We start from the raw sequence: 26358 nt of genomic DNA, 5'->3' as shown, positions 1-26358 counted from the left end.
TCAAACTCCTGTATTTTAGCTTCACCATCTTCAATAAAGCTAAAGAACAAAAAAAAATTTTAATCATGTGAATCAGTAAGTAGTAAGTTACGGTAATGAATAAGAAACCAAAGGGGAGGCATTTGTTTTTCATTTTTGCACAGTAATTTACAACTGATTAGTTGATGAACACAGTCCTGCCCAATAGCATGGTGGTCATCACTGCTGCCTCATACATCTTGGATACTGACTGATACTGAACTGGAGCACCTGTGTGGAACATGAACATGTGTTTCCCTGTGAGGATTTCAGCTTACTCCTCCTTACAAAGACATCCAGGCTACGGGCATCAATGTCTCTGAATTTTGTTTGTCTGTGTGATCAGTAAAGCACTGGTTAATTGTATGGGCTGTATGGGTTGTAGCCATTCCTTGTGTCCTGTGCTGCAGGGATAGCTACTGTGTGGCTGTGACTCTTACCATATGCAGGTTTGTGATCATGGATGCACGAACACAGCACTTTGCTGCCGATTCCTGTGTACAGCTAGTGCTCTGGCAGCAGTGCATTCTGAGGTCTCCCATCATGCCTTGGGGGCTGTGTACAGTGAGCAGTGCGAGGAGACACTTCCTTTATTTCTTCTTATCTTGCTTTGTGTGCCCTGCTGAACTCTCACTGTTTCCACTTTCCCCAAAAAACTGCAAAATCATTCTTCATTTCACAGTCCATTAAAGAAAGAGAGTTTTATCACCTGTACTAAGAAGAGTGGCTCTGTTTTTCTTTGAGTCACTGCGTCTTTTATGAAAATTTACTGTGGTAAAAGGAGAGCAAAATGTATGAAAAAGTATCGGGCAGATAGGTAACTAGAGGAACCACTGCAAAGCAAAGTAAATGAAGAGTGCAGTAGAAACATGGTAGAATGCAATGTTTATTCTACTAATTTACTATTTCAAACTTATATAAGGGATATGCATACATCATTGGGGTCGTGCATACAGGTAATACCTTTGTTCTCCTTATTCTATCTGTTATTTAGGGTGTCGTTGCTTTATGTTCAGTATTTTAGCTCCAGCTCATCTAGGAAGACTAAAAGAACTACATTGATTAAACGTAGCACTGCTGCTGCCAGCTTACGAAATGTAATTGAATCACAATTGCAGAGACTCCTGTCAAGAGCCAGGCTGGAACCAAATACTTAAGACAGGCCAAGAGCTTAACAGGCATTAAAGGAAGATAAATAGCTGTGTTGAGTATAAGGCCTTTGCTTGGGAACTTTTTGTACAGATTTTTCTTTTAAGAAAGACAGGTAGGCTTAATTATTTTGTGACAGTGACCTGCAGTAATCAGTAGGAAAACTAAAATCATGCTGGGCTGTAAGAGATTAAGATTCAAGGAGGTGAGCTTGAATGGGTAACAGCACAATATTTTAACATTTTGATTTTCATTGCTCTTAATTCTCTGCCTGCAAAACATAAAGCACAGGTTAGGAAAAAAGCAGAATATTGTGGAGCAGAGTATTGGGACTTGGCTGTTGGAGAATCCACAATGTGCTGCAAAACCTACAGCCTCTGGTGTTTTTACTATTTACTGAAAATATTGGAATTTCACACCCATGTAGAAACAAGGAGGAATTTTGTTTTCCTAGAATGCACCTACTTGTGACTGAAACAGGACATGACGTACTTCCTGGAAATGACATGTTGCAGGAAGGGGTGAAGTGGCCTGGTATGTATTTATCTGGGGCTGTGCTGAGGTTGGATGGAGCAACAAGCCTGGGATGTCATAAAGAAGGAGTTTCTGTGATTCAGGAACCCCAGATTAGATTGTGATTCATGATGGCATGAGGGTTCTAAATAAACCTATGCAAATAAATATGTATGTATAAATATGAGTATGGCAGTCCGTAATCAGTGAAGATTCAATATCAGTGTTAACAGGGAAAGGCAAATGAAAACGTTTATGATTAATTTTAAAAATTAGGATTTGTAAATTTATAAGTTATAAGTTAAACTTTTAACAAAATACAGCCGAAGACTGGTATTTTGTACAAAACCTTCCCACCCTGGGCTGGAAATTGTTTTCTTGGTAGAGAACGGGAGGCCTAAGCCTCTTAGTTCAATACTTTACTGGCATAAAAACGAGTCGCACGGAATTCAGTGTCTTTCGGTGCAGAAGCTAACCTTGGTGAACTGTGAATTGTGGAAATCATTTCTCAGATGGCACTGGAATACTTGGGCAATTTGGGGTTGGTTCCTTGCTGGATGAATAAGTAAGACGCTGTTTAGAAGCAGGCGGTGGGTATTCTTCCAGGCCAGTCCTAAAAGGCTTTTCATTGCATTTGAGGACCTCGGGGTGCCCGTGCGGTCCGCCGAGGCAGAGCTCTCGTGTGCAGCCAGCCACAGCCGTTACCTGGGGCTTAACGGCGTGCTCCGTCTTCGGCTGCTCCAGAGCTCTTCCCACAGCGCTCCTGTGTCCGTCTCCTGTCCCATTGTTCCGGTTAAGGATGATTTTAATTACATGCACAATAGACACCTGAAGTGGGGGGAGAGAGGAGAGTGGAGAGTGAGTGTGTGTGTTGGGGGGGGCAGCAGTATCCAGGCTGCGGGCCAGCCTCTCAGTGAGACACTTTCCCTGCCTCCCTTCTTTTCTTTGTATCCCAGCCCTCCGGCTTTGGCGTTTCTATGGAAATATGATCCGTGACAACAATTGAGCTGGTAAACAAGTGTTCTCCTCTGAATGGGAAAAGCGCTACATGCTGATATTGAGGGATACAAGGGGCTTGTTTACAGAATTCCTATTGCCCAGCGACCAACTGGCATCCTTGATGATACCGTGTAAGTTACACCCAGAACTGATTTGTTTATTGGCCCGACCCTTTTGATCCCCAGCAATTTAAAAAGTTTATTTAGGCGTAGAAATGTGGGTAAAGCATCTCTTTAATAGGAGCAGCAGCTGTAACCTCACCTGGGACTCCACCTCCAGTCAGGAGTCCTCACCACAACTCTACACTGCCCTTCATGCATTAGGATGCATGGAGTGTTGTCGAAAACTATAGACTTGTCTTTCTTTAAGGGAAACCTGGTAGTGTTGGCCCTGGTAAAATATATATATGGCTGTGAAGTGTCTACAAAATATATCAGTATCTAAAGGACTGATATTCACTTTTTAGGCATGATCAGAAGAGTTGCACTCATCAGAACGATACTCTTCGAGAAGTAAAGGCACAGGCATTGTTCGGAAGACAGATTGATCTTTCAATGAAAGTAAATATTATGCTAATAATAGAAAATGCCATTTATGTACTTTATGTTGGAAATGAGATTCCACGCCATTGCACATGAGAGTCTAACACAGGATTAGCTTTCACAGGACTTAAATTGTTGCTGAATAGCAGCTTAACAAACAGGTTTTGATCCTTTGTGTTCATGAGTGCAGTCCTGCCTCTCTTTCTCTGCACATTCCAGGAGGGGGAAGTCCTAGATAACTCAAATACAGTAACTATAGCCCCGTGCTGTTCTCTAATCGGACTAGTTCATTAAGAGGGATTAGTTTCCTTGGCCCCTGCAGCCAGAACCATTGTCCCCTCGATTTCCATCAGCTCAGAGACGTCCCAACGCTGAAAGTGAAATCCACATGCAATAGAGTCTTCGACTCCTGCTGAGCAAGTAAGGTCATGGAACTGTGGGACTGTCAGGTTTGGATTGCAGTGGGAAGAGAAGCTCAATCCCAGTTTCAGAGCTCACAGGAAACCAGAAAGGAGTAATGAATGTGTCTGTGTATGATGAAATGCATTTGCAGACATTAAAATTGTTCGAAATATTTTTCACATCTGGCATACCTCCAATATGCTAAAATAACACTGCATCAAAAAGATTAGAACCACGTTTGGGGTTTACTAACTTTCAGCAATTTTACTACAGAATTTACTTTCACAGGAAACAACATTCTTTTTTGGAAGAATATTGAGTAATCTATAGAGTTGCATATAATTATCTGCTCAGAAAAACTGGGTTTTCACAGGCAAGGACTGGCCAGGTTATCCAGGTAAGGCCAAAACATCCTGCAAGGAAAATCTGATGCTGATTTTGTTGTACCTAACAAAGGAGAACATTAAAGGCTGAGTTAGTATTGAGCCATATCTAGGGATCTGTGCAGAAAGATGACAGAAAATGCTCATTGCTTCATGCCAGCTGAGCACTGTCTTTGTGTGCATCAGCCCTATAGCACAAATGTCTATTATCCTATAGAGTATAACACAAGATGTGTGTATTTCAAATTATCCACGCACCCCACTCTCTAGATTTCTTCATTACTGCCAGGTGTAGGTAGTGTCCAGATGCAACACCTAGAGTCACCAGACAAGGCCCTTTCCCCAAAGGTTTTGCAGACCAATTTGCATCAGTGATGAATCTTATCTAAATAAAGTCATGTCTAGGGTATCCTCTTCCACTCACACGAGCATATTTACATGTTCACTTCTGTTTATTTGATGCTAAGTTGACGGGAGCTTCTTTTTATAAACACAGAAGAACACCCATCCATTTTTCAACACCGAAAAGAAATGTTGGCAGCTTCCCGTGACTCCTACGTGAGCAAGTCGACAGATTTTTACGGCACCTTTTGTGAAAAGACAGAAAAGGAGTCAAATTTACTGTAGTACAATGCTGAGTATTTTAGGAATATGGATAATGAAGAAATTTATATACTGTATATTGTATGCTGCATATATATGAAAAATACCTTCATCAGTTTTCTAACTCCAGTTCATCCAATTCAGAGACGCAAGGGAGCCACAGCCTATCCTGGTAAGCAACACACAGACTGAAAACACACTACACCCAGGGCCTGTGTTCACAGTATGAAAACACACTACACCCAGGGCCTGTGTTCACAGTATGAAAACACAGAGGAAACCCATACAAACACAGGGAGAACATGCAAACTCCACACAGAGAGCACCCCAGGAATTGAACCCAGGGCCCCAGCGCTGCAACGCAGCAAAACTAATGCAAACCTACAGCAGATTAGAAACAGATGCTATATACAGTATATCCGGTATGTATATATCAGGTGCTGACCTAAAAGGCAGTGTGAAGACATGGATTTGTTACTTTTTTCACCCTGTCATTAACAGGTGCAATAAAATTAACATTTTATGAGCTCTTTTTAATGCCCTCTTCTTAAAGCCAGGTGAGATAAGACTTTTGAAATGTAAAGGATTTGGAATTGGTAAAATTGCTTACAAATTCAAGATACACAAATCTTTCTGATTAAGGAAGAATGAAAAATGTAGATTCAGAATAAACTAGGAATTGAAAATTATTTGAGTTGTCAAGCCTTAGGCTAGACTCTGTTATTATAATCATGCAATAATATCGTCCATAAACTTTTACCCCTAGCGCACTAGTACTAGTTAATTGAAAATAAAATGCAAATGGTATTTTAAAAAAACTGTACTGGAACAATAATAGAAGAATGGAACAAGTTCAACAAGAAACAAAGGAAAACACGAATGACAATTAATGCAGAAAATACAGTCACTCATGTATTGTACCATCAGAGTGTTCTGTCAATATAACTCACCCTGCAGACATTTACCTTACCAGCAGAACTGTGAACTGGCAGGTCAGTGTGGAAGATGGTGATGAAAGTGATGATGGAGCAGTAATTTTAAGCTATTAATCTAAGCAAGTAAGCTGAAGTAACACATGGCATCTGAGGGTATACTGTATGCTTAGGAAATGCTGAAAGCAGGGTCAGATAAAATGACCAGATAGTTATTATAAATGTGCATCACAGCTGAGAAGAAGGGAGAGTAAAGAAACTGTTACACAGCTGTGAGAAAGCGCCAGTGCCAAAAGAGTGGAAAAGGGGGATCGTTGTGAAATTAGCCAAGAAAGGAGACCCTCTTGATGGCACCTGGAGAGGAACAGTCTTGCTATTGATACTGCAGAAAGTGCACATGAACCTGCACTGCATGAGGATACAGGCTAATAACACATGAAGACAAGGCTTCACTCAGACTGGGCAGATTACGCCCAGACCAGATTTTACTCTACACAGGAGACTGGAAAATGCCTACAAAACACCCACCATCATTAACTGCCTTACTGACAGTTTAGAATGGCACAGCCCATGGAGGATTATTGTTGTAAGGGACATTTCTCAGAGGGCTGTCAAGAGTTATTCAAAAATCTTTGAGAAAACAGCTAATACAGTGCTAAACTAGACCAGGGTGTGACAGGCTGCTGTGTTCTCCAACCAGGTGTAAAACAACACTGTTTTCTTTCACCTCTGCTCTTCAACCTTGGAACGGATTTCATGACTGATGATGATAATAATAATAATAATAATAATAATAATAATAATAATAATAATAATCTTTATTTTATATAGCGCCTTTAAAGGTGGCTTCTCAAAGCGCTTTACAGGATGACAATAACAATAAATAAGAAGACTACAACAATAATTAAGAAGATTTCACAAGATAGGACACAATTATAATTACAACAATACAACAATAACAATAGAGGAGACCGTGGAAGGTGGTATTAAGAAGAGCAGAGGGGTGAAGAGTGGAACCAGTTAAGTAAAGGCTTTTCTGAAGAAGAAGGTTTTGAGTCTGACGATGGCATTCTGTCTCATGCAGCTCAAGATGGGTAAAATAAGCAACATGGGTGGAAGTATAGGTGTAGAAGTGGCAAGTAGAATAGGATAATGATGGTTAACACAGAGGACAGGATCAAGGTATCACTGCATTGGAAACTGCTAGATCCGGAGACTGAACTCACCTGCTTAGACAGCTGGCTGACAGCAGACAGCTGCACAGCAGCTGAATTAAATATCAGGATAGGCAAGGTGGCTGCAGCCAGCAACAGACTCGACGAGATATGGAAAAGCAGGACGTTCAGCTGTTTCTTGGTGAAAGCCAACCGCACAGCTAGGTACGTTGCTCCAGACTCCCACAACCCTTTGTGTAAATAAATGCCTCCTCTTCTCAGGTGTCCCTTCGTTGTCTTTGTTCAAAACTGAAGAGATTATGTTCCTTTAGCCTGTCTGAAACATTCTGTTAAGGACAGAAATTATCCCTCCTGGCCTCCTCAGGGCTAATTCCAGAGTCCAACTTAATTTCCTGAAACACAGCGACCAAAAGTACAAACCATTTTCTACATAACTGCTGACCAGTGCTCTGTAGAATTTTGATACAACGACCCTTTGTAGACATTTGTTGTATATCTTTAACCTGAGTCCAGGTATAATACTGCTCAACTAAAATACAAGTATCCTGAGTGACTAAAAGTGTGTTCTGTTGATTTTCCTTTGTTTCAAAACAGCTAAGGACACAAGTGGAGGCGAGGGACATTAGCCCAGACATTCCCAATGTACTGGGTTTCCCTCAACTGGCTCCTCTCGATCTGGAGGAGCCGCAAAACACAGAAAAAACAAAAACAGAACCGAAAGACTTTTACCATTAAACAAACATTGATTGTGTTGTGGGAAAGTGCAGGGGTCCCTTTAAAACAACAGCCCAAGGATTACTGAGGGAAACCGTACAGGAACAAACGGAGGAGACTGACCCCTGACAGGCTGAACAAAGCCTGCACATGGGCAGTTTGGTCTAAAAATACCTCACATTTAAGAAATCCCAAGTGCTGTATCTCTGGCTGCTGCAGATCGATCTTAAATAACTGGGCTCTGGAGAATGGTTCTGTTGGCCTAGCCAGCCTGACTAGCGCAAACTGGGAGGGGGCAGGAATAGAGCCATTCTTTCAAAAGTTAATTAAAGTGTACATCTCCCTTTTCCTATATATAGTAAGTGTTTTAAATGCACGAAGGTGAAATGAACTTTTTTATAGTCTTGTCCAGACATTGTTTTGTGCATGGGTCATATACAATTAAGCTCCTTCGTGGAGCTGGGTTTCATATTCTGTACTGCTGTATGTGAGTGAACTCATCCTATTGTAAATTAATATTCCAGTGGTGCAACGGTTCACCTCAATAAATGTAATCCTGGAACAAAACTGAGCAATTATCTCATTCTCCTCCACCTTCGGAGAGATCTTGTTAAATTACAAGCTCCTAACCTTGGATTAATCCAATTGCCACAGAGTCCCACATCAGCCATTAAAGCCCTAATACAGCGTGTAATGGAATTACACACAAAAAAAGTTCATTAACATCAGTCACACGGGGGAGTGTGGCTTTCTGCAGGAGGAGTAGGATCAGGAAATTACAATAATCGTTTATCATCCAGCGTCTTTGCGGTCTAACAGAAGCGCAATCGCTGGGCTCTGTGTGTGTGCGCGCCCCTAATTATCTCGGGGACTCGTGTGTAAAATAATATTAATACACCGCAATTGCTTGTGCTGATTATGCCATCTAAAAAAGCTTCTGAACCAAAATGAGTTTATTGGAACTCAGACATCACCAGAGCAGCCTACCCTCACTGTGTTTTTCGTATCTCGTCAAAGATTTCCACTAGCACGATCAATCCGGCGTGTAAAACCATCAGGTTTTGCTACGTTTTTCGGTATTAGACAAGTACACACCCCCGTTTAAAAAGTTTCTTCACCAGGAAAGAAAAAAATAACACCAAGCTTCACGGAAAAAAAAACTATCTTTAGGGAAAGACAGTTTCTTGGTTTACGTATGCCATTTACAGGCATACGTAAATTCTGAGCGATACTTAAATTTGTGTCAGCTATATGTATTTTAAAATACCTTCTGTGTGCACAACACTGATTTTTTACTCAGAGCTGGCGAGCTGGGGGGGGATACTATAGTAATCGACTTTACATCTGTTTACTTCATATCCAAACTGCTCAAAGATGCTCCAAACTGTGTTGCGACTCCGCGTGGCCCGACAGTGGGGGTTACGAAGTTGAGTTGGGTGGCTACCTGCTGTCCCCTATAGGCATGCTTCATTTTACATTACTGGGAAAACGAGATGTCTCTACGTGAACAAGAGCATCACAATGTTCCCTGTTCAGATCAGATCAGACTTTCGATATGCATTACTGTTTTTATCACTAGTAATTGTTTTGTTGTCGCCGGTTAGGAAAGCGTTGGTCCAAAAACTCCCGTTTATTTTGTCAATTAAACCCGTCGATTCCGAGACTCCGGGCTGCGGCGCCGTTGAAAATAACATCGTTTCCTTTGTCACAGAACCCAGCGAACGGGGGACGGTGTTGTATTGTAACCTCATATTTACTTGTGCGGCGTATCTGTGGAGAAAGGTTAATGTTTCTCTGAGTGACAGAACAACTGAGAAATTGCCTTAATCGGTCCCTCGAGTCTGCCGCGAGATTAACGGCGTTCTTCGCTGTTAATTCCAGAGCGCAGATGGGGAAGATTCCGTCCGCCTTTCACCCTTCACACCCATCTGCTAGGGGAATTCTCTGCCACACGAATTTCTCTACATATCGTCGTTTTTCAGGCAGTCTGATTAATTGCCAGTTGAAGCCGAGTATTTTAAGGCCATCTTTCTGAACCAGTAATTCATCCCATTTATGAAATGGAAGCAGTTTAATCGCGCCTCCGACTCCAACACGCACATTCATACTGCGGGACATACACACCCGCCTCTCCTTTTTTTTTTTGCGGAATGCTTTTGTTAAGAGGTGTGGCCATAATGACCGTGTATCCTGTTTCAGACAAAATATTCCCTTTCATTGTTCTCCCAGTGCATAGAAATCAGTCATTAAGTCTATTTGGTCCGACATTTGGAAAATTGCATTTAATATCATATAATTAATCTACACTGGTGACTCGTAATAATTTTTAAAGGAACAGGTAATAGGTTTATTCCCTGCTGAAAAAAAGAAGGAAGAAAACACAACGTTTCGGCCGTGGAGCCTTATTCAGGTTTAATTATTAAATGCAATGAGTAGTTAACACTGTTTATACACCATTTTTCTGTGGTAAATGTTATACTGCTTTCATGACGTTTTTTTTAAAAAAAACGAGTACTTTGTCCTCCTCGCATCACCGGAGACTACTAGTCCCTCTTCTAAAATGTATTCACCCCCACCACTGTACTACCACAGTACTACCGCCAAAACAGTACTGCAGTTTGACCTCGCCTTTTGAGTCGGGCTAGAATGTCGACTCACCTGAAGGCTGAGCCTTGTTTGCTCCAGCCCACGGAAAATCAAATTTAAAATGTGAAGGAAGGGGGTAACTCGTAGTCTGTTCCGGGCTGATACTGCCATATAGTGCTGGGGACCTCTAGCGTTAAGACCGAGATGTAACAAAATCCCCTTTTCAGGAGTCGTGAGCAAAATACCGTGTGGACTTCTCTGTGCACTGTATTGGAAAGCCTGTAAGGAAGGGGTGACACGATACCACTTCACCAAATCAAACTGGTGTCACTGTTATTATACTGTTATTCCCAATCATATCATATCGTAGCTATCAAACAGAACACGTGTTTTAATTATCTGCGGCAGTTTCTACGGTGTGTATGAGGATATTAAACAAAGCATTTTATAATTATATGAAGTGTTGCTGCGTATATGTATGCGTATATGAATTAAAAGAGGTAGCTAAATCTTTATTGAATCTCCGTTTATTAATATTATTCCTGTTTTTCTTGTTGATGATCACGCATACAGTATGTGGATGGACTTCAGCTCTGAGATATTTCACCGTCGCAGACATTAGATAATGCACAAACTGCTGGTCTCAATACGTCGCCATTAAGTCACTGATAGGGATGTTACCCGTGCGTTTGATTTGACGCTGCGGAGAGAAATTGTGGATGTGACGTCACCGCTCACCTGTGGGTGGGTGCGGGGCTTACCTGTATCTGTAGGTAACGCACAGGACGACAAGGCAGCCGAGCGCCGGCTGATTGTCTGTAGGAACTGGGATTAAACTGGGCTGCTACAGCCGTACTGGACCGAATCAGTCGTCTGGCTTCGAAAGTGGTGACTCCTCGTCTCCCCTCAGCTTTATCTGAGGGGAAAGTACAGGGAATCGCAAGTTAAACAAGTTGCACAAAATACGAGCAAAGGAAGAATACCGCTTGACTTCCGGAATTAAAAAAAAAGAACAGAAAGCAGAAGATTACCTCCTATGTGGTAAGTCGGAGTCAAAAATGAATCTGTACAAATTCATTTTTGCACTTTTCTCTGTATTCTGCTGAGAGACCGCGCATTTCATTACATATAGCTGGATGAGATTCATCGTGAGCATTCGTCAAAAAACAAACAAACATCTGTTACCTCTATTCCCTGCGTTTGGGATGTTTCACGACCTGGGAAAAAAAACCTGCTCTACCTATACAAAGCAGCTTTGCAAAAAACAACAACAACAACAACAACAACAATATAATATATACCGGGCCGCAGAGCAACTATACTTTTCTGAATCGTACATTTGTTTCGAAAGGTTTCTTGCAGCGCAGTACACTAACAGTAACCACCACAGGCCCCGTTTACACAGTATGGAAACAGTAAATTCAAAGCTGAAACGCTTTCAGCAAACAAGGTGGTATACTTCATCACACAATCAATAATGGCTGGGTATGTTAGTAAATACGTGCGGATTAGTTTTGCCGAATTGTTTGCTGCATTCGTCCATGGCGCGCCTTGGGCCTCGTAGGTGTTTCTTGCTCTCGGTCAAAAAATTGTACACTGATTACAGGGTTGAAAAGGAAAACCTTTTAAATATGTGCACATTAACAAGTACTTGTATACAAATACACACCGAGACCCCCCACCCCCTCCATATTTAAATTACTACAGTACGGTATACTCTACTATCCGGTAGCTGCGAGCAGTATATATGGGCAGTGTTCTGAGGTCGATTTGTTACGTCCGATTTGCCTTTACGTTCCAGATGCGGTTCATTGTTCGATTAGATAGGACCGTGATATCATTAGACGCGTTTAACAACAGATTAAATCTGAAGCTGCCGATTGTGACATACGAGGAAATAGAAGAGGCCCATTATGCCTGCGCTTTCTTTGGACCTGCATGTTGTTGCGTTGCGAATAAATGGGTTATTTTTAAGTTACCCAATCGACGCGAGCAATTGAAAGCTGTTCTTGAAAATACTTTTAGTCTACTTCTCTTTGTTGCTGTAATTGTAGGGACAGGGGTTTGTTAAATTCGATGAAAGCTTCGGTGGATTTGCTGAGGAGTGTTTTCACGCTTTTAATTCGGGTCAGTCCACGGTTGCTCATGGTGTGTCATTCTTCAGCAGTTTCTGAGGAGCTCCTGGGCATCTTTGAATATGCTGCACACTAATGATGCCCGTGTCCATGCGGGATAAAAACTGCAGGGGTGCATTTCGTGCTGCCTGCCATGAAATAACTCCAGTTTCAAACCAACCTTCCCTAGAATAACAAATCGAATCCCAGAATTCCCACACCTGTCACGACCAGAACAACTTTCAGCATATACTGGGGGGAGTACGATCAGTGGGGCTGGCATCCCAGAATGCAATCGCCTGTCCCAGCCTGAGGAACAGAAAGTGAGCCTCTCGAGTATTTGATGTTCTAAATGGCTTGCCAATCGTTATTGCTTTGGCAACACTGCAATTCATCGGTCGTTCCAACAAAGCTGTTCAAATGCGATTGCAAGTTTCTGGAATCAGGCTATGCGTATGGTAAGAAAGTACCATAATTTAGGAAACAGACGCTACATTTTTGTTCATTTCTGAGTTGAATTAACACATAGCCTTAATGTGTTTGAAGATCAAGAGCTAAATCAGCTTTAGGAACGAAGGGAAGGAAAACTGAAAACCTGTGGCTGTGCTTGCAGCGTTGTAGTACTGACTCTAGATCGGTGTGTGACGCTTATTGAATTGTATTGGAATGTCGTCCTGGAAAGAGTTCCTTGCACAGATCATGCTTTCCGTCTGCACCATGGGGTCGATAACCGCTGCAGAACATTCTCCTCTTCTGTACTCTCATGCTGCTGCAATGACCAGGGTTAATGGAAGTCCACGACAACGCATCCGGGGGACAGCATTTGGGTGGGATTAATTAGCACATCCTGAAAATGGCAATGAATGCTTTTGGTCTGTTGTCAGGTGGATTTATTTTCTCGCTCACTTCTTTCTGCACAGGGTGCAAGCCAGTGTATAATCATGCAGGTTGTTCTTCAGAGCCAGGCTGCTGTGTAGCCTGCACCTCACACAGACTTTGTGCAAGACTGCCACAAGGGTCAAAATCACTGCATGCGTCTGTCGAGATACTAGGGGCTTCGAAGGATAACTGGCGGACGAGTTAGGAATTTACTAGGGACAACAGCAGATAAGTTTGTCTTAACTTGCTTGGTTAATGGGCAGCCACAAGGCCACAGGACGCGCAGGCTCAAACCCCAGTCAGAGAGGAGTGAACCCAGGGGAAGCTGCAAGGTGGAGATGTGGTGGAGGGATGAGAAGTGAGGAGTTTGTGTTCGTTATACAGAGCTCATTTGTAATGATGGCGGTTGGGGGCAGCTGTGTGAGACTGACATGATGTTGTTATCCGTCCCGGACTTTAGTCAGTAACGTCCATGAAGCGCAGGTCATTTCATGGCTCCCAAGTCAAAAAGAAAAGACTGTAGAGAAACTTTCAGATGTGCGGGGTCACGAGGGAGGGAGACTTGGTGTTGGGGGGGTGGTGGACAAAATAAAATAATTTTGAGTACAGGAGAGGGGTGAAAATGGGGCTTATGGGATAGGTGATGATTGTCAGTGGAAGTGTGTAAAAGGACAATCAGCAAAATGTACAGTTAAATGTCAGCTCATACATTATAGACCTTTGTACAGTATCTTATTATTCATTTGTTTTTTTTTTATCCTAAGGGTCATTCCATGTGAAATAGATCAGGAAAAAAAAAGACTTAATTTCTCTCCCTTTGATTTTGCTGAGATTTTCCTCATAGCATACTTTGCCTTTGAAGAATGGAACCTGTCTTTAGGAGAAATGGTTACAATATAAACATTAGGTATGGGGGACATCCTGTTCACAAAACAGCTCATCAGGGGTGACCTGGGTTCTGACCTCTTGTCCATGACCATAACTAACTCTGCAGTTGATCTAGAAGTGTGGTCTTTGTGTCACTTACAAATAGAGCTCCCTTGTCTTTCTAATGTTGCGTATACAAAATATCAGGAGAGAAAAGGTTGTATGATCTTGTGGCCTTTGGCCTCACCTAGGTCAGATTGCATTGATTTCCTTTAGGCAGTAGCTGAAAGCACTTTGGTTCATCCCTTTCACATATCAATAGCATGTGGCAACACATCTTATTCAGCATATCTCCCTCTTTAACAATCTGGCTTCTGTTTGTGAACATTCAGCCTGTGCAGCCTTTTGTGATGTCCTGTTGCCTCTCCTGCACATCTCAATGGACATTCACAACTTCTTCCCTGTTCTTTATACAGTGCTCCATGATGCCTGTGCACAGCATCATTTCAGCTTACTCATTTCAAGCCTCATTGCCCTCAGTTGCACGTTTGTTTTGCAGCGCATTCTTGTATGACCAGAGTTATGTGCATGTTCATTAGATGTGTGTAGCTGATATGCTAATTATTTCCATTGCATGTGTGTACATGAGGATGACTCAGCATCATGAATTCAAATGTCGTTATTTCTCCTCTAATGGGGTACTGTTTGCATGTGCTTTTTGTCAACTTTTATTAAATGTATGTGAAGGAGGCCCAAGAAAATGGTTCTAAATATAATTTTTAAAACCCAAAATGAGTTTTATTGGAGTAATCCATTTGTCCAATGTCAGAAGGCTGCTTATTCCTAATAAAGGTTACAGCAACCGGTAGACGAGCCCAGAAGTGTGTGGTACAAGGAGGAGTTTTAGTTTTAAAGATGGGAGGTTTCCAGGAGACATGTGCAAGCTCACTCAGTATTGACACCTTAGAGACTCTAATTAACCTCGCCTCTGTGTCTTTGGAATTTGGGAGAAAACCGGAACACCTGGAGAAATTCCATGCAAACTGCACACAGGAGGTGCCCCAGTCGAGAAACAAGAACAAAGAGTGACGCAGCTGGTCTAGTCGGCAGCCTGCCGTGCAACATTATGGAATTAATGTACAATGGAAGCCTCTTTCTCCGGTAGTAAAGACCGTTTGGTATTCGTTTGGAACACGGCTATCACTTTAAGTAAATATATTTTGGAAAATATTCCCCGTCTAGCTCAGCGGAGGGCAGCCTGAGGCTCCATTTCACCCTGTGTGCTGAGGATCACCCAAAGCAAACTGCCCCGTGTTTCAAATTCTACAGACTCCTTCAATGTCATTTACCCATAAAGAGATGGTTGAATGCATTTAGGCTGCCTGTGGTTTAACAGTTTATTGTGAATTCAGTGGTGACTGAAGCTACCTGAGCCACACACATTCAGCCTTCTACAAATTATAAATTGTGCACCAATGTTCTAATTGAATCCACCCAAAATTTTACATTGGAAGAGACAGTGGGAGTAAGATTAGTTCCTGTGATTCGCCCTTTGGAAGTTAGCATTGTTTCTAAGAGGCTCTCATGCCCCTGTAACGCCATGCTGTGTGCTAAACATTTGGCATTTTGAAAATGGAGGGGAAAAACAAAGAATAGTGTACTAGGTAAGATTGGATGTTAAAACTCTCTGCAGTCTGATTTCCAGAGCTGCATTGTGGTTAGCCACAGATTCTTAGTGAGCCTTTTTGTGGGTGAATGGAGACCAGCAGTCTCTTGCTAGAAGCTGTTATTTTGCCCTGGTAAACCTGACCAGACACTCAGACCTACAGATAAAAGTTTACCTGTCCCACCCAGCAGATGGCTGTGGTGCTGGTGAGGTATCAAATCAGCTCATCTGTTCTACTGTAATTCACGGGGACATCGAGGTCAGCACTGTAGTTGTGGTGTGTGCCCATGCTTGTTTTCCTGTTGTTTGTTAATTGCTTGGTGGTTCTTAGAATTGGTCCCAGTTTAGTGTTTGTGGGTTTCTTTTGCTACCTGGTTGTGGTAGGGATTCAGAATTTTTGGCATTCCAGCCAAAGCAGAAAGTTCTGTCTCCATTAATGAACCTGAATAGAGGGAAAGGGAGGATTGGAAGTGTTGCAGAATGGATGTCCTGAAGGACGGTGTGATGCCAGTTTGTTTGAACTGCACCCCTCCTGGCGATCGGCTTTGAACGGTCTGGACAGCTGTTACTGCAGGACACCCAGGAACACTGAATCATGTTCATGATGTAAATGCAGGGAAAGGATGAAAAGTGAAAGATACTGTATGCTGTGCTCCAATGAAATAAAAAGGCAGAGAACTACAGGCAGAATGAAGATACTCCTGGGACTAAGCCCTTATCCACTCTTTACTATCGAGACTTGTTTACGCTTTTTTTGTGAAAAAGCTCAAATAAAGTGAAGGCACAGTGCAGAAATGTTACACACTACGGGTTTAGTTGGATGGCAGCTCTTGGCAATGTGTTTGAGAGACTAATACACTGTCACTCCAGATCTTGGCTCTCTCCATTGGCTTTTCTAGTTAGAAGTCTGTATTTTGTTGCTCAATTAATTAATATTAGTGAACATGGATTGAAACTTTTGCCGGAAAGAAAGGTTCCTGATTGGCTTTGATCATGGGTGGAAGGGTCTAGGGGTGGTGTGGTGGCTCTGTGGCTCAGGATCTGCGCCTGTGGCTGGAAGATTGCCGGTTCTTATCCCGCGGCCGGCAGAGGAATCCTACTCCGTTGGGCCCCTGAGCAAGGCCCTTCACCCCAACTGCTCCAGGGGAGCCGTATAAATGGCTGACCTTGTGCTCTGACCCCAAGCTTCTCTCCCTGTCAGTGTGTCTCATGGAGAGCATGTTGGGGTATGTGAAAAGACAAATTCCTAATGCAAGAAATTGTATGGACAATAAATTGATCTTATCTCATTCTTATCTGAAAGGGACTTTTCCGAACCCCTGACCTCAGATGGGAGTCTTCGGCTTTTGGCCTCGTAAGTGTTGTGCTCTCTCTCATGTGTTGTCTCCCTTCGCTTTCAGGCCTGGGAATTGGTGAGCCATGCCTGGCAGCAGTGCAGGGAGCCCTCAAAAACCCCACTACCAAGCGCAGGACAGGACCAGACAGGTGGCCGATAGCTACCGCCATGGGAGATCTGTCTCCAGAGACAGCTGCAGCAGCAACAAGGAGCCCTACAGGGAGTGTTCCTACAGAGAATGTTCCCCAGAAATGAAAGAGACCAGGAGGCCCCCTCCTCAGCAGACCAGGAAAGCTCACCCCAGAGATGCCAACGGGAGGGAGTCGGAAACCATCGGTTTCATCCCAGGCTCCGCGGACAATCCTCCCAGCACCCAGACCTGCGGCTCCTGCACCTCGCTCGGCTGGAGAGGCTGCAGGGCCCTGATCTGCTGCATCTTCTCCTGCGGCTTCTACAAGACGGAGCCCAGCATCTACATCCCCTGCTTGGACAGGAACGAGACCTCCACCGAGGACGTCAAGAGCTCCCAGGAGCCAAAGCGGCCGAATGGCTTGGCTTTGTCCAATCCCACGTCCGGCATCTCCCTGGAGACCAAGCACAGTAAACCCCCACTGTCCGACAGCTTCAACTACCCCGACATCAAGTTCAAAGGCGAACGGGTGAAACTTGAGGGACGGGTGAACGCCCCCAAAAGAACCCCTTCTTCCAAGTCCGTGCAGAAGGGGGACACTCTGCGTCCGTCCAGCTCCTACTCCCTGGAGGACCCCGATCAGTACCTGGACGACCTGAGCGACTGCGGCACGGACATAGACTCCCTCATCACCAAGAAGCTGCTGGAGCTCTACAAGCTGCACCAGATCGACCAGCTGGCCAAATGCACCTCCGACTCGGTCTTCTTCCGCAAGACCAGCGAGATCACCGAGCTCATCAACAACATCGCCCAGGACTACAACCTGGACGAGCAGGACGCCGAGTGCCGGCTGGTGCACGGGGTCATCCGGATCAGCACCCGCAAGAGCAAGCGGGCCGCCCCGCAGAAGTCCGACTCGGCGTACAGCTCCGGCAGCCACAGCCGAGAGCCGGGCCACAGGGCGGAGGACCGGGGGCGTCGCGATGGCACCCTGCCCGACAGTGGCAACGACACCATGATCGAGATGTCTCTCACCAGCCAGGAAAGTAAGGCCGGCTCTCATTTCTTTGGCGTGATAGTGTTCCCATTCCCGAGGATGTGCGTTTCAAGACTCTTGCTGGAAAATGAGGTTCCCTTGGCCTAGCAGATTTATTTATGAGCTGCGGGCCTTTGAGTAAATTGTGCTGCCCAGCAGAGGACAAACTGTATGTCTTAATCCCTCTCTGTGCATGCAATAGTTGCCCAAAATAAAGGAGCCAGCAAGAAAGCCCCATTACTATTTGTTGCCTTAGGTTCACAAACCTGTAACCTCTAGGTCCTGACGTGGCTCACTCCCATCCTTTTTATTGCACAAAACATTTAATGGACTAATAGGAATAGGGGAGAGGGGGTGTCTTTCATTGCTGAATGTCCAATAAATCACAGATGATTCTTTATCAGCTCCAAAATATTATATAAGGAAAAATGTATACACTATACAGTCTGTATGCTTGCCGCATCTTTTTACTTGTTTTATTTAACTATTACAATCAACGTAGTCAATGAAAATTGTTCCTGTTAACCAGCTCTTAATTTCATGTGCCAGAAATATACTGTATAAAACTCTCTAAGCCATGCGTAACACAAGCAGCACACATTGAAGCAACTGACCTACCCCTATAGTGTGCCATATATATTCCTGAATTTGAAACCTATGTAGTGTTGATTTTTAACTTTTTTTTATTATTGGCACAATTACTGGGAAAGTGACATTTCTGATTTTACAGACAAAATTCCCGTTTCATAGATTTTATTTGCAAAATCCGGACTCCAGTAAAGTGAAGTCCGTTAAATCGAGGGTTTACTGTATTTTTGTACCACTATCAGGCTGCTCATCTGTTTTTTAATTGCCAAACCTTAGTTCTCTGCTGCCCCCAATAGACTGTAGCTTTTTACCTTAAAATCAAGCTTCTGTGGCATATTTTCATATGTTTGCATGACAGGTTAGTATCAAGTCACGGTTCAGTTGGTCTGTGTGGATGTACTGTGTGGGGTTTCTTTAGGAACCTTTAGGAAGGTTTTTCAAATAGGTAGTGGAGTGTTATCTTGAACATCCCTATGCACAGATGTTCATAAAGGAAAATCCAATTGACAGGAGATATTTACTGAGTTTCTTGGAGATTCTGTGCACTCTAGGGTAACTGCATATGCAGTTTGTTATAGAGATGCAAATGCAATAGAATTATTCCGCCATAAGTACAGTTTCACCATAAGTAAAGATTGTATTAATAGTTCAATGCTAACGTGCACAGTATAAAGTTTCTTACTATCCTTTTTTATGAAACAGGCCTTGTGCATCGTAAAAACAGAAACTGGATTAATTAATGTAATGTACACGTTCGGCATGGGAACGTAGTAAACGGACTTGCAAGTACCCCCAGACTATTCGGGAATATTGTTTTCCAGCAGAACCTCCCTGGGAATTATAATTGTTCTTATGTACACATGCACATCAACTGTAATTTTTTATTTTCTGTCACTTGAAGCGGATCTGGACGTCAAGATATCGGAACAGACGTCGTCGGACAAACTAGCAAGACAGATGAGGCACAGCAGCAGCCAAGGTAAGATACTAAGACTTTGCTGTTGTTTAAGGACTTACACTTACAGGGCCAGACTCAGCACTGTGGTGCAGGTTGCTGTTCATGTTCTTTCACACACAACAGGCCAGTTTTGCCCTGTTTTCGAAATGTTTCCTGCAGCTAAAAGTAAGCAGTTTTAATATTTTCTTGAATTTAAGTGATGCATTGTGTTTAATATGTGTAACGTTATTAATAAAATATTAATATATTCAATATAATTACAATATTAATCTAATAATGTTGTATATTATACAATATTAAGAGAATCGTTTTATTCTCTCTTTTTCTTTTTATGTGCTGTTCTATTTCTGTTGAGACACATTTGTATATCTGATAGACCACTAGGTCAAAAATATTTAAGATGAATGCAGAAAAACAGAAGGGAAATGGATAAAAGGTTTTGCTGTCTTCGGTGCGTAATGGGCTTCAAACTGTTAAACAAGCCCGATCTGAATCCCCACTGGTCCCTCCCACATGCTCACTGGAGCTTTATTTTCAAAACCTGCCTTTTGTGCCTTTTGTGCCTTCCTTTCTAAATCCACCTGCATCTCTCGTGGGCAGGATGGAGAATGGTACACAGAAGATCAATGCAATAGTTGGAGAAGGAGGAGCAACATGGCAATACAGAGCAAACCCCTGCATTAGGCAAGACTGCCGTAATGTAGCTGCTTTCCATCAGAACAAACCTCTGAGACAGAGGGGTGATGGGGGTGGGTGAGCGTGATTATTGCCCTCAGTCATGGAGGAGTTTAACAATGGCGTATTATATTTCCGAGAGCCGCCAGAATTTTCTCACTCTTCTGCTTTCATCGTCACATTCCGAAGCATCGGTTTTCACAGGTATTTGGGAACGTGAGGCTGATAAGGATACCAAAAGACTATTATTGTTCCTTGTCAGAACCTGAAACGCCTTAGCCTTAAGTCTTCTGTTACATGATACCTACTTCTGCAGCCTTGTGAGAGCCGTTATTAACCTGTGGGCTTTTTAACAAGATGTGGGTTTTGTGCAAGCTTTCACCTCTTCATTTCCATGCAGAGGATGCAGTAGAGAACATTATACATTTCTTTTCATGATTTAGGTTTCCAATGATGTGAGATGACTCCTTTAACAGATGATGAGATCAAGTTCACGTGGTTATTAAGAGCTTATCGTGAGTTCGAACTATGTATGAGTCATCCTGGCATTAATCAAAATTAGAATGAACAGAAACCATGAACCCGAGGACAAGAGTAGAAATTACAGGGATATGTATTTGAATTGCAAACAGGAGTCACTTCTTTACACAAAGGGTTGTGGGAGTCTGGAACAAGCTGGCCAAATTGCGGCTGATACCGCGTGTTCTTTTAATAAATGGAGTAAATCCTTGGATCAGTCAGCTGCAGAAAAAAATAAGCTGAATTATTTGCGACTGTTCTTTCTAGTGATTATTGAACAATGGAAAAACTAGAGGATGCCAATAAAATGAAGTCTGCTCAATGTGATAAGATGTAATCAGGCATTCACATCTGTATCATTGATGTTGGCATAAAAGTGATGTTAAGGTGGACATAGGATTTGACAGGATTTCTGTCCAAGCCAACACTCCTGTGCACTGAACTACCACTCCCTACTTCCTCTTTTTTTTTTTTTTGCCCTTGTTGACCTCACCAGGCAGAGCTGCAGGTAGAATTTCCTGTTCTACACTGATAAGGATTAGAAATCCTTTTAACTGTACTTCCTCGCTCTGGCATGCTTCAGTGGAACATAACATTAAGACAGTTCAAATTAAAGAAGGTCTTCCAGCCTAATCAATCCCATATGGTAGTTCATTAAATAATTGATCCAAGACTCTCTCCTGCTATTTCTAGAAAGAATCCAAGGTACCCATATATCTATAATAACTATATGGCTGGGGAGTTTGTTCAATGTATTTCAGGGTTTTGAGTACTTGTATCAAGTCCTCTCACAATATTCTCTGCTTAAGTTAAAAAGCTTCAGTTGCTTCTGTCCACGTAGGACAATTTCTTAAGCCACAGATGGTATCTGACAAGCTTTTTCACACAAAACTTCTGAATGTTTACTGATTTTTTTTAATAACTAATGACAAAGTAAAATGTGTGTGTTCTTTGTCACATGAGGTTAGATTTATCTGCTGTTAGGATTTGGTGAGGACTAGGTGAATGTCAGGTATGACTTAATGCCGGCGACCATAGAATCTTCAGAGGGTGGGCTTTCTTTTTCACATCACCGAAGATGTCATTGCACAGCTCCCAGGAGTGGGGGGACAGTTTCCTGGCTAACTTCTACCCTGGGATGGGTCCCCCTTTAGTGAAACTGATGAGGCAGTGTCTCACCTCTGTGCCTGATGTGCTGGAAAAATCACATTTCACTGATGGATGTTTCGGGTCTCTCCCCTGGATGTAAAGCATGGCGAGACGAAAAGTGCAATATAAATGCAATTCGTTATCATTAAACGATCTGTGAAAGAAATGGCAAACGAAAAGGCAGTTGGCTGAACTGAGTGGCTTTCTGTGGGATCTGCTCGGTAGGCACACCTCTGTTTCCCTAGCAGTCTATACCTGTCCTGGTGAGCTGTCAGGTTTAAATGACATCCTATTTGAGGTTTTGATTCCTTGCCAATATAATTTTCCTGAGGAGTTCCTTGTATGTTAATGTGTTGCTCCCATTTCGAAGGAAGTAGCTTTTGTTTAAAATTATCAGAGTATGTTGGTGAATTTTGTTCAGCGCTTATCTCTGCATAGGTAAACAAAATAAAATAAATAGGAGAGTTTAACTTTTTATGCAAGCAACTTCTGGGAATTTTATTAGCTATGGTGTTAGAAACTGGGTGGAAAACTGAAATTGCTGAGTCGTTATATCATGTATATATGATATATATCAGTACTTTAAACTTAGACTGCAATCTCTTTTTTAATGTATTGATTCCTGTTTAGTAATTGGCCTGCCTTTGTGTTTTTGCCCATCCTGGTCACTTTCTGAGACATTCAAAAGGAGCATAAATCAATTTGCTTGCTTTAAGTCCTATCTGCTGCATTCCACTCTGCAAGCTGCATTGATACTGATTTACTAAAGTTACAACCCTGAGCACATTTTCCCCACCATCTGATAACTATGGTTATCGGGAGATACTGCTGCTAACACATTGCCGCCAACAGGACTCACTTCATAAAACCATTACTGTTGGCCAGACAGTGCTGTCCTGTAATTGTTTTAATTATTCACAGATTGACCAGCAGTAACAATAAACTAACAGCAGGTATAAGACTTAGTGTTACATTAAGTCATGTAACAATATGTAGACGACACCGTATCTACACCATTTTTGCATTTTCACATCAAGAATATCATACATTTGTAGAGCTGTCTTTTCACAAAAATGGCGAAGATGATGTGTTTAACCCAGGAATGCTTAATGACTGCATGTTATATATTTCACATGTACCGAAGACTGTGCAAATTAATTAGCATTTAGGAGCATGTGTACTAACAGGACAATATTCCTCTTTTGTTAATGAAAATGGTACTATGCAATAATGTTGTCCCAAGGAAATATACTAATATTTTGCAATATTAGGAAGTAGTTTACAAAATATTGCATTTCAATGCAATCTTATCTCATTTAAGTGGTGCTAATAGGTTTCTGTAGTTTTCTTTAATTTCTTTTTTTTTACAACAGCAATGCGCTGTAGCAACCTAGCTAACCAGTGATGTCTGAACATCCATCAGGGCAGGGGTGGGGTTCCCAGGCCTGGTTCTGGAGCACCCCCACACCCCCCAACTTTCGTTCCACCTGAGCACCCAATTAAATTACTGAGCCCTTATCAGACGTGATGATCCGTTTAATTTGAACTCTTCACAAATATTCAGGTCCCAAACGTGTGTTTAGGAAAGAACACAGATGAATTGAGAACCATCAGGCTTGGGGGTCTCCAGTACCCAGATTGAAAGCCAGACAGGTCCGACAGCGGTCTCCGCGGCGGGATCTGAAATTGTATTTGGTCATTGCTGCGGTTCAAGGTCAAACTAGTCTTGTGTACATTTTGCCACCTGTCAGAGCAGTCCCTTTCTCCCATGCTCTGATCATTCATCTCAAGCACTGTATAAGCATGCCTCTTTTTGTACTTCTTTTAGTTCTTTAAAGTAGCCGTTAATGCCTTTTTTCCATCACACGATGGTGATGACTTGCTGTTGTGTGATGTTGTGGCTGACTGCCTTCCCTGTGTCACAGGTTACTCCTCGAACTGTCCGACAGGGAACTACGCCTCTTTCCCAGACGCCGAGACGAACTCCTCTGGGACCCCTCTGCTGGATAAATACTTCCGAACGTGAAACATGCGGGGAGCGAGGGTCTTTTTCACCGGAACCCCTTTCCTTGGACACTGCCGAGACTGTTTAGAGCCACAGACGCTGCAATGGGGGAGGAGGGAATGAGGCTGCACCCCTCCCGATGGGAGGAAACTCTCAGCTTCTCGTAAAGAAAATACAACTTTCCACTCTCCTCAAGAGAACCTGGACTGCCTTAGGATACATAGAATCTGCAGGCAGGAATGCCACCTGTTTTAAAATACACAATTCCCTGAGTGATTTTATTGGACTCCCTGGAATCCGGTACCTTGTAAAACCAATGTCCGTTTTCAGCAAAGTTCAGGTGGGTATGTGATGTGGAAAACGTTTCTGAGCCAGGAGACAATTTGTGCTGGTGTTTGTTGTGGTGTCCAAGCCTTCTGTTGCATTTTACAGCTTTTCAGCAGTGAAAACACTTGGGTATGTGCGTGACATTTGAGCCCTATGAATATGAATGTGCCTGTGCCTTCAGAGAAAGGAAGACTCAAGACCTAACATTTTAAAATTGTGGGAGAGAGATTCTCACGCGGCCCACTAAGTAAGCCACTTACCACTGCATCACCTTACCAGACCCTCATGTGGCTATTTCTTGGACAGCATGAATGAGTCGGTCATTTCTCTACCTTGGCCAAAGTCCAGAGGCAGACCTGGCTTTCTCCTGGAGTTTTGCCCCACAGCATATCTGATTGTACGTGGTACGAGGGAGGGAGGGTGGTGTTTTTCAAGAAAGGAGGATGTGAACATGCTCACTCCTAAAACCAAGAATGAGGAACATTTGGAATGGTTCTCAGGTAGAGTAATATTTGTACTCCTTTAAAGCAAATTTGTGACTTGAGGCATTGCCAAAATAAGGAGCCCAAGCACTCTCAAGGGACTGCAGATGCAAACTGAGGCACGGATCTTTGCCTAGTTAACCTGTATTCATTTTAACCCACTGCTTTTGGACCCAGAGGCATTGCCGATGCCTGGACATGTTTCTGGAAAGGGGAAAACTTATCTCTGTGGGCAATACTGGTAGTTTTCTTTTTTCTGTTTGTTCTTCTGGGCCTCTCGGTGTTGCTAGAAATAAATAAGAGGAAGTGTCAGGTTTCTGAAATTGTCTTCAGTTTCCATTGTTTCACCTCTTTTATAAAGTCACTGGAATGAGAGGGAGTGTCTCTATCAGAGTAGTGCAGTTTGCCACAACATGGGATCAGTGCTTGAGGGGTACGGTGGTGAATTACTGGAAGTGTAGTTCTCAGCGCTTTGCAAGGCAGTCACGATCTGAGCTTCTGTGGAAGTTGTTTGCACACCTTTCTGCCTTCATGTCTATGTATAAGGTATAGAATCGGTCCATGAATGACCGTGTAGAGAGAGAACTTGCTGATGCAGTTCTATGCCCGTTCAAAGACGGGTAGTTTGAAAATCTGTACAGGATTTCATTGTAACTAAACGGTGTATTTTATATTGTTTATTTTATTCTGTGCCTTTTTTTGTTTGGGGGTTACATCTCTCTCTCTCTCTCTCTCTCTCTCTCTCTCTCTCTCTCTCTCTCTCTCTCTCTCTCTCTCTCTCTCTCTCTCTGGGTGTGTGTAGAGCAAAGACAAAGCAAACAAGTGACTGCCGCAGTGTGTCTAAAGCCCAACTTTAAAGCTTTTTTAACATTGCATTGGATTTTGTCCAATCTCTGTCCAGTTAATTTTTATGTGCTTAAAGGGGGGGATATCTCGACAAACGCGTCATTTTACATGACTGTTAGCACTTTTCTTTTGTCTTCAGTGTTGCGTGTGTATTGTGCAGTACACAGTGCATATGGAGATTGTCGTTGAAGGACTTGAGAGGTGATCTTCAGGCACTGCTGGTTCTGAGGCACACTTGTCACTGCTGCTCTTGCGGTTGTTAACAGTCTGAATGCACTCGAAAGGAGGGCTTTTACCACAACATGTAGGTGACTGAGTTGCTTGTGAATTGGACTAATCTTACATTTTTAAGCTCCGAGAAGAAAAGCACTTTTCAACACGGCTGCATTTGCTTCTTCACAATTCGTTTAGAACGGGTTTCCAGAGTAGAAAAGGTGCATGTTCTGAAGATGAAAGTCATGTCTCAGAGAGAGAATACTATAGGTATATTATTTTTCTTAGGCAATAAGATTTTAGGAACCAGTGTTATATACTGTCAATTGCTGTGATGCTCATCTCTTTCAGCAACAAGCCACACCGGGCTTGTTTCTTCTCTTAATGGCAGTGACTAAGTATGCCGTTAATGGAATATCTTTGCTGAATGTCAGGCATGCCCTTTGCTCGAGTCTAGTGTAAATAAGCCAGGTGATCTTGTGGTCTTTTTATTCCCCATGTGTTATTTTTTAAAGTGATTTTTATACTAAAATTAAAAAAAAAAAGTTTTAA

The 26358-nt window shown here is 42.7% G+C and overlaps 1 protein-coding gene and 1 long non-coding RNA gene across 3 annotated transcripts; one reads left to right on the top strand and one right to left on the bottom strand.

Moving 5' to 3' along the window:
• Window positions 1–2086: 2086 nt before the first annotated feature.
• On the bottom strand, window positions 2087–11993 carry LOC148649768 (uncharacterized). Of its 2 annotated transcripts, none has more exons than XR_015925924.1 (3): window positions 11202–11993; window positions 10778–11118; window positions 2087–2508 (listed from the first exon to the last, which is right to left on the bottom strand). It is a non-coding gene; the product is annotated as an uncharacterized LOC148649768 (long non-coding RNA). The 2 variants fall into 2 exon arrangements; XR_015925925.1 differs by having other exon boundaries at window positions 10778–11115.
• kdf1a (keratinocyte differentiation factor 1a) lies at window positions 10918–26358 on the top strand. The gene is made up of 4 exons (XM_088602882.1): window positions 10918–11057; window positions 16943–18054; window positions 19534–19611; window positions 23859–26358. The coding sequence occupies exons 2-4, from the start codon at window positions 16962–16964 to the stop codon at window positions 23957–23959; spliced, it is 1272 nt and encodes a 423-aa protein (XP_088459008.1). The 5' UTR covers window positions 10918–11057; window positions 16943–16961; the 3' UTR covers window positions 23960–26358.

The sequence above is a fragment of the Lepisosteus platostomus genome, chromosome 13, assembly GCF_059453375.1.
Source record: "Lepisosteus platostomus isolate fLepPlt1 chromosome 13, fLepPlt1.hap1, whole genome shotgun sequence".
Classification (NCBI taxonomy): Eukaryota; Metazoa; Chordata; class Actinopteri; order Semionotiformes; family Lepisosteidae; genus Lepisosteus; species Lepisosteus platostomus.
This window is presented reverse-complemented; position numbering and strand designations above follow the sequence as displayed.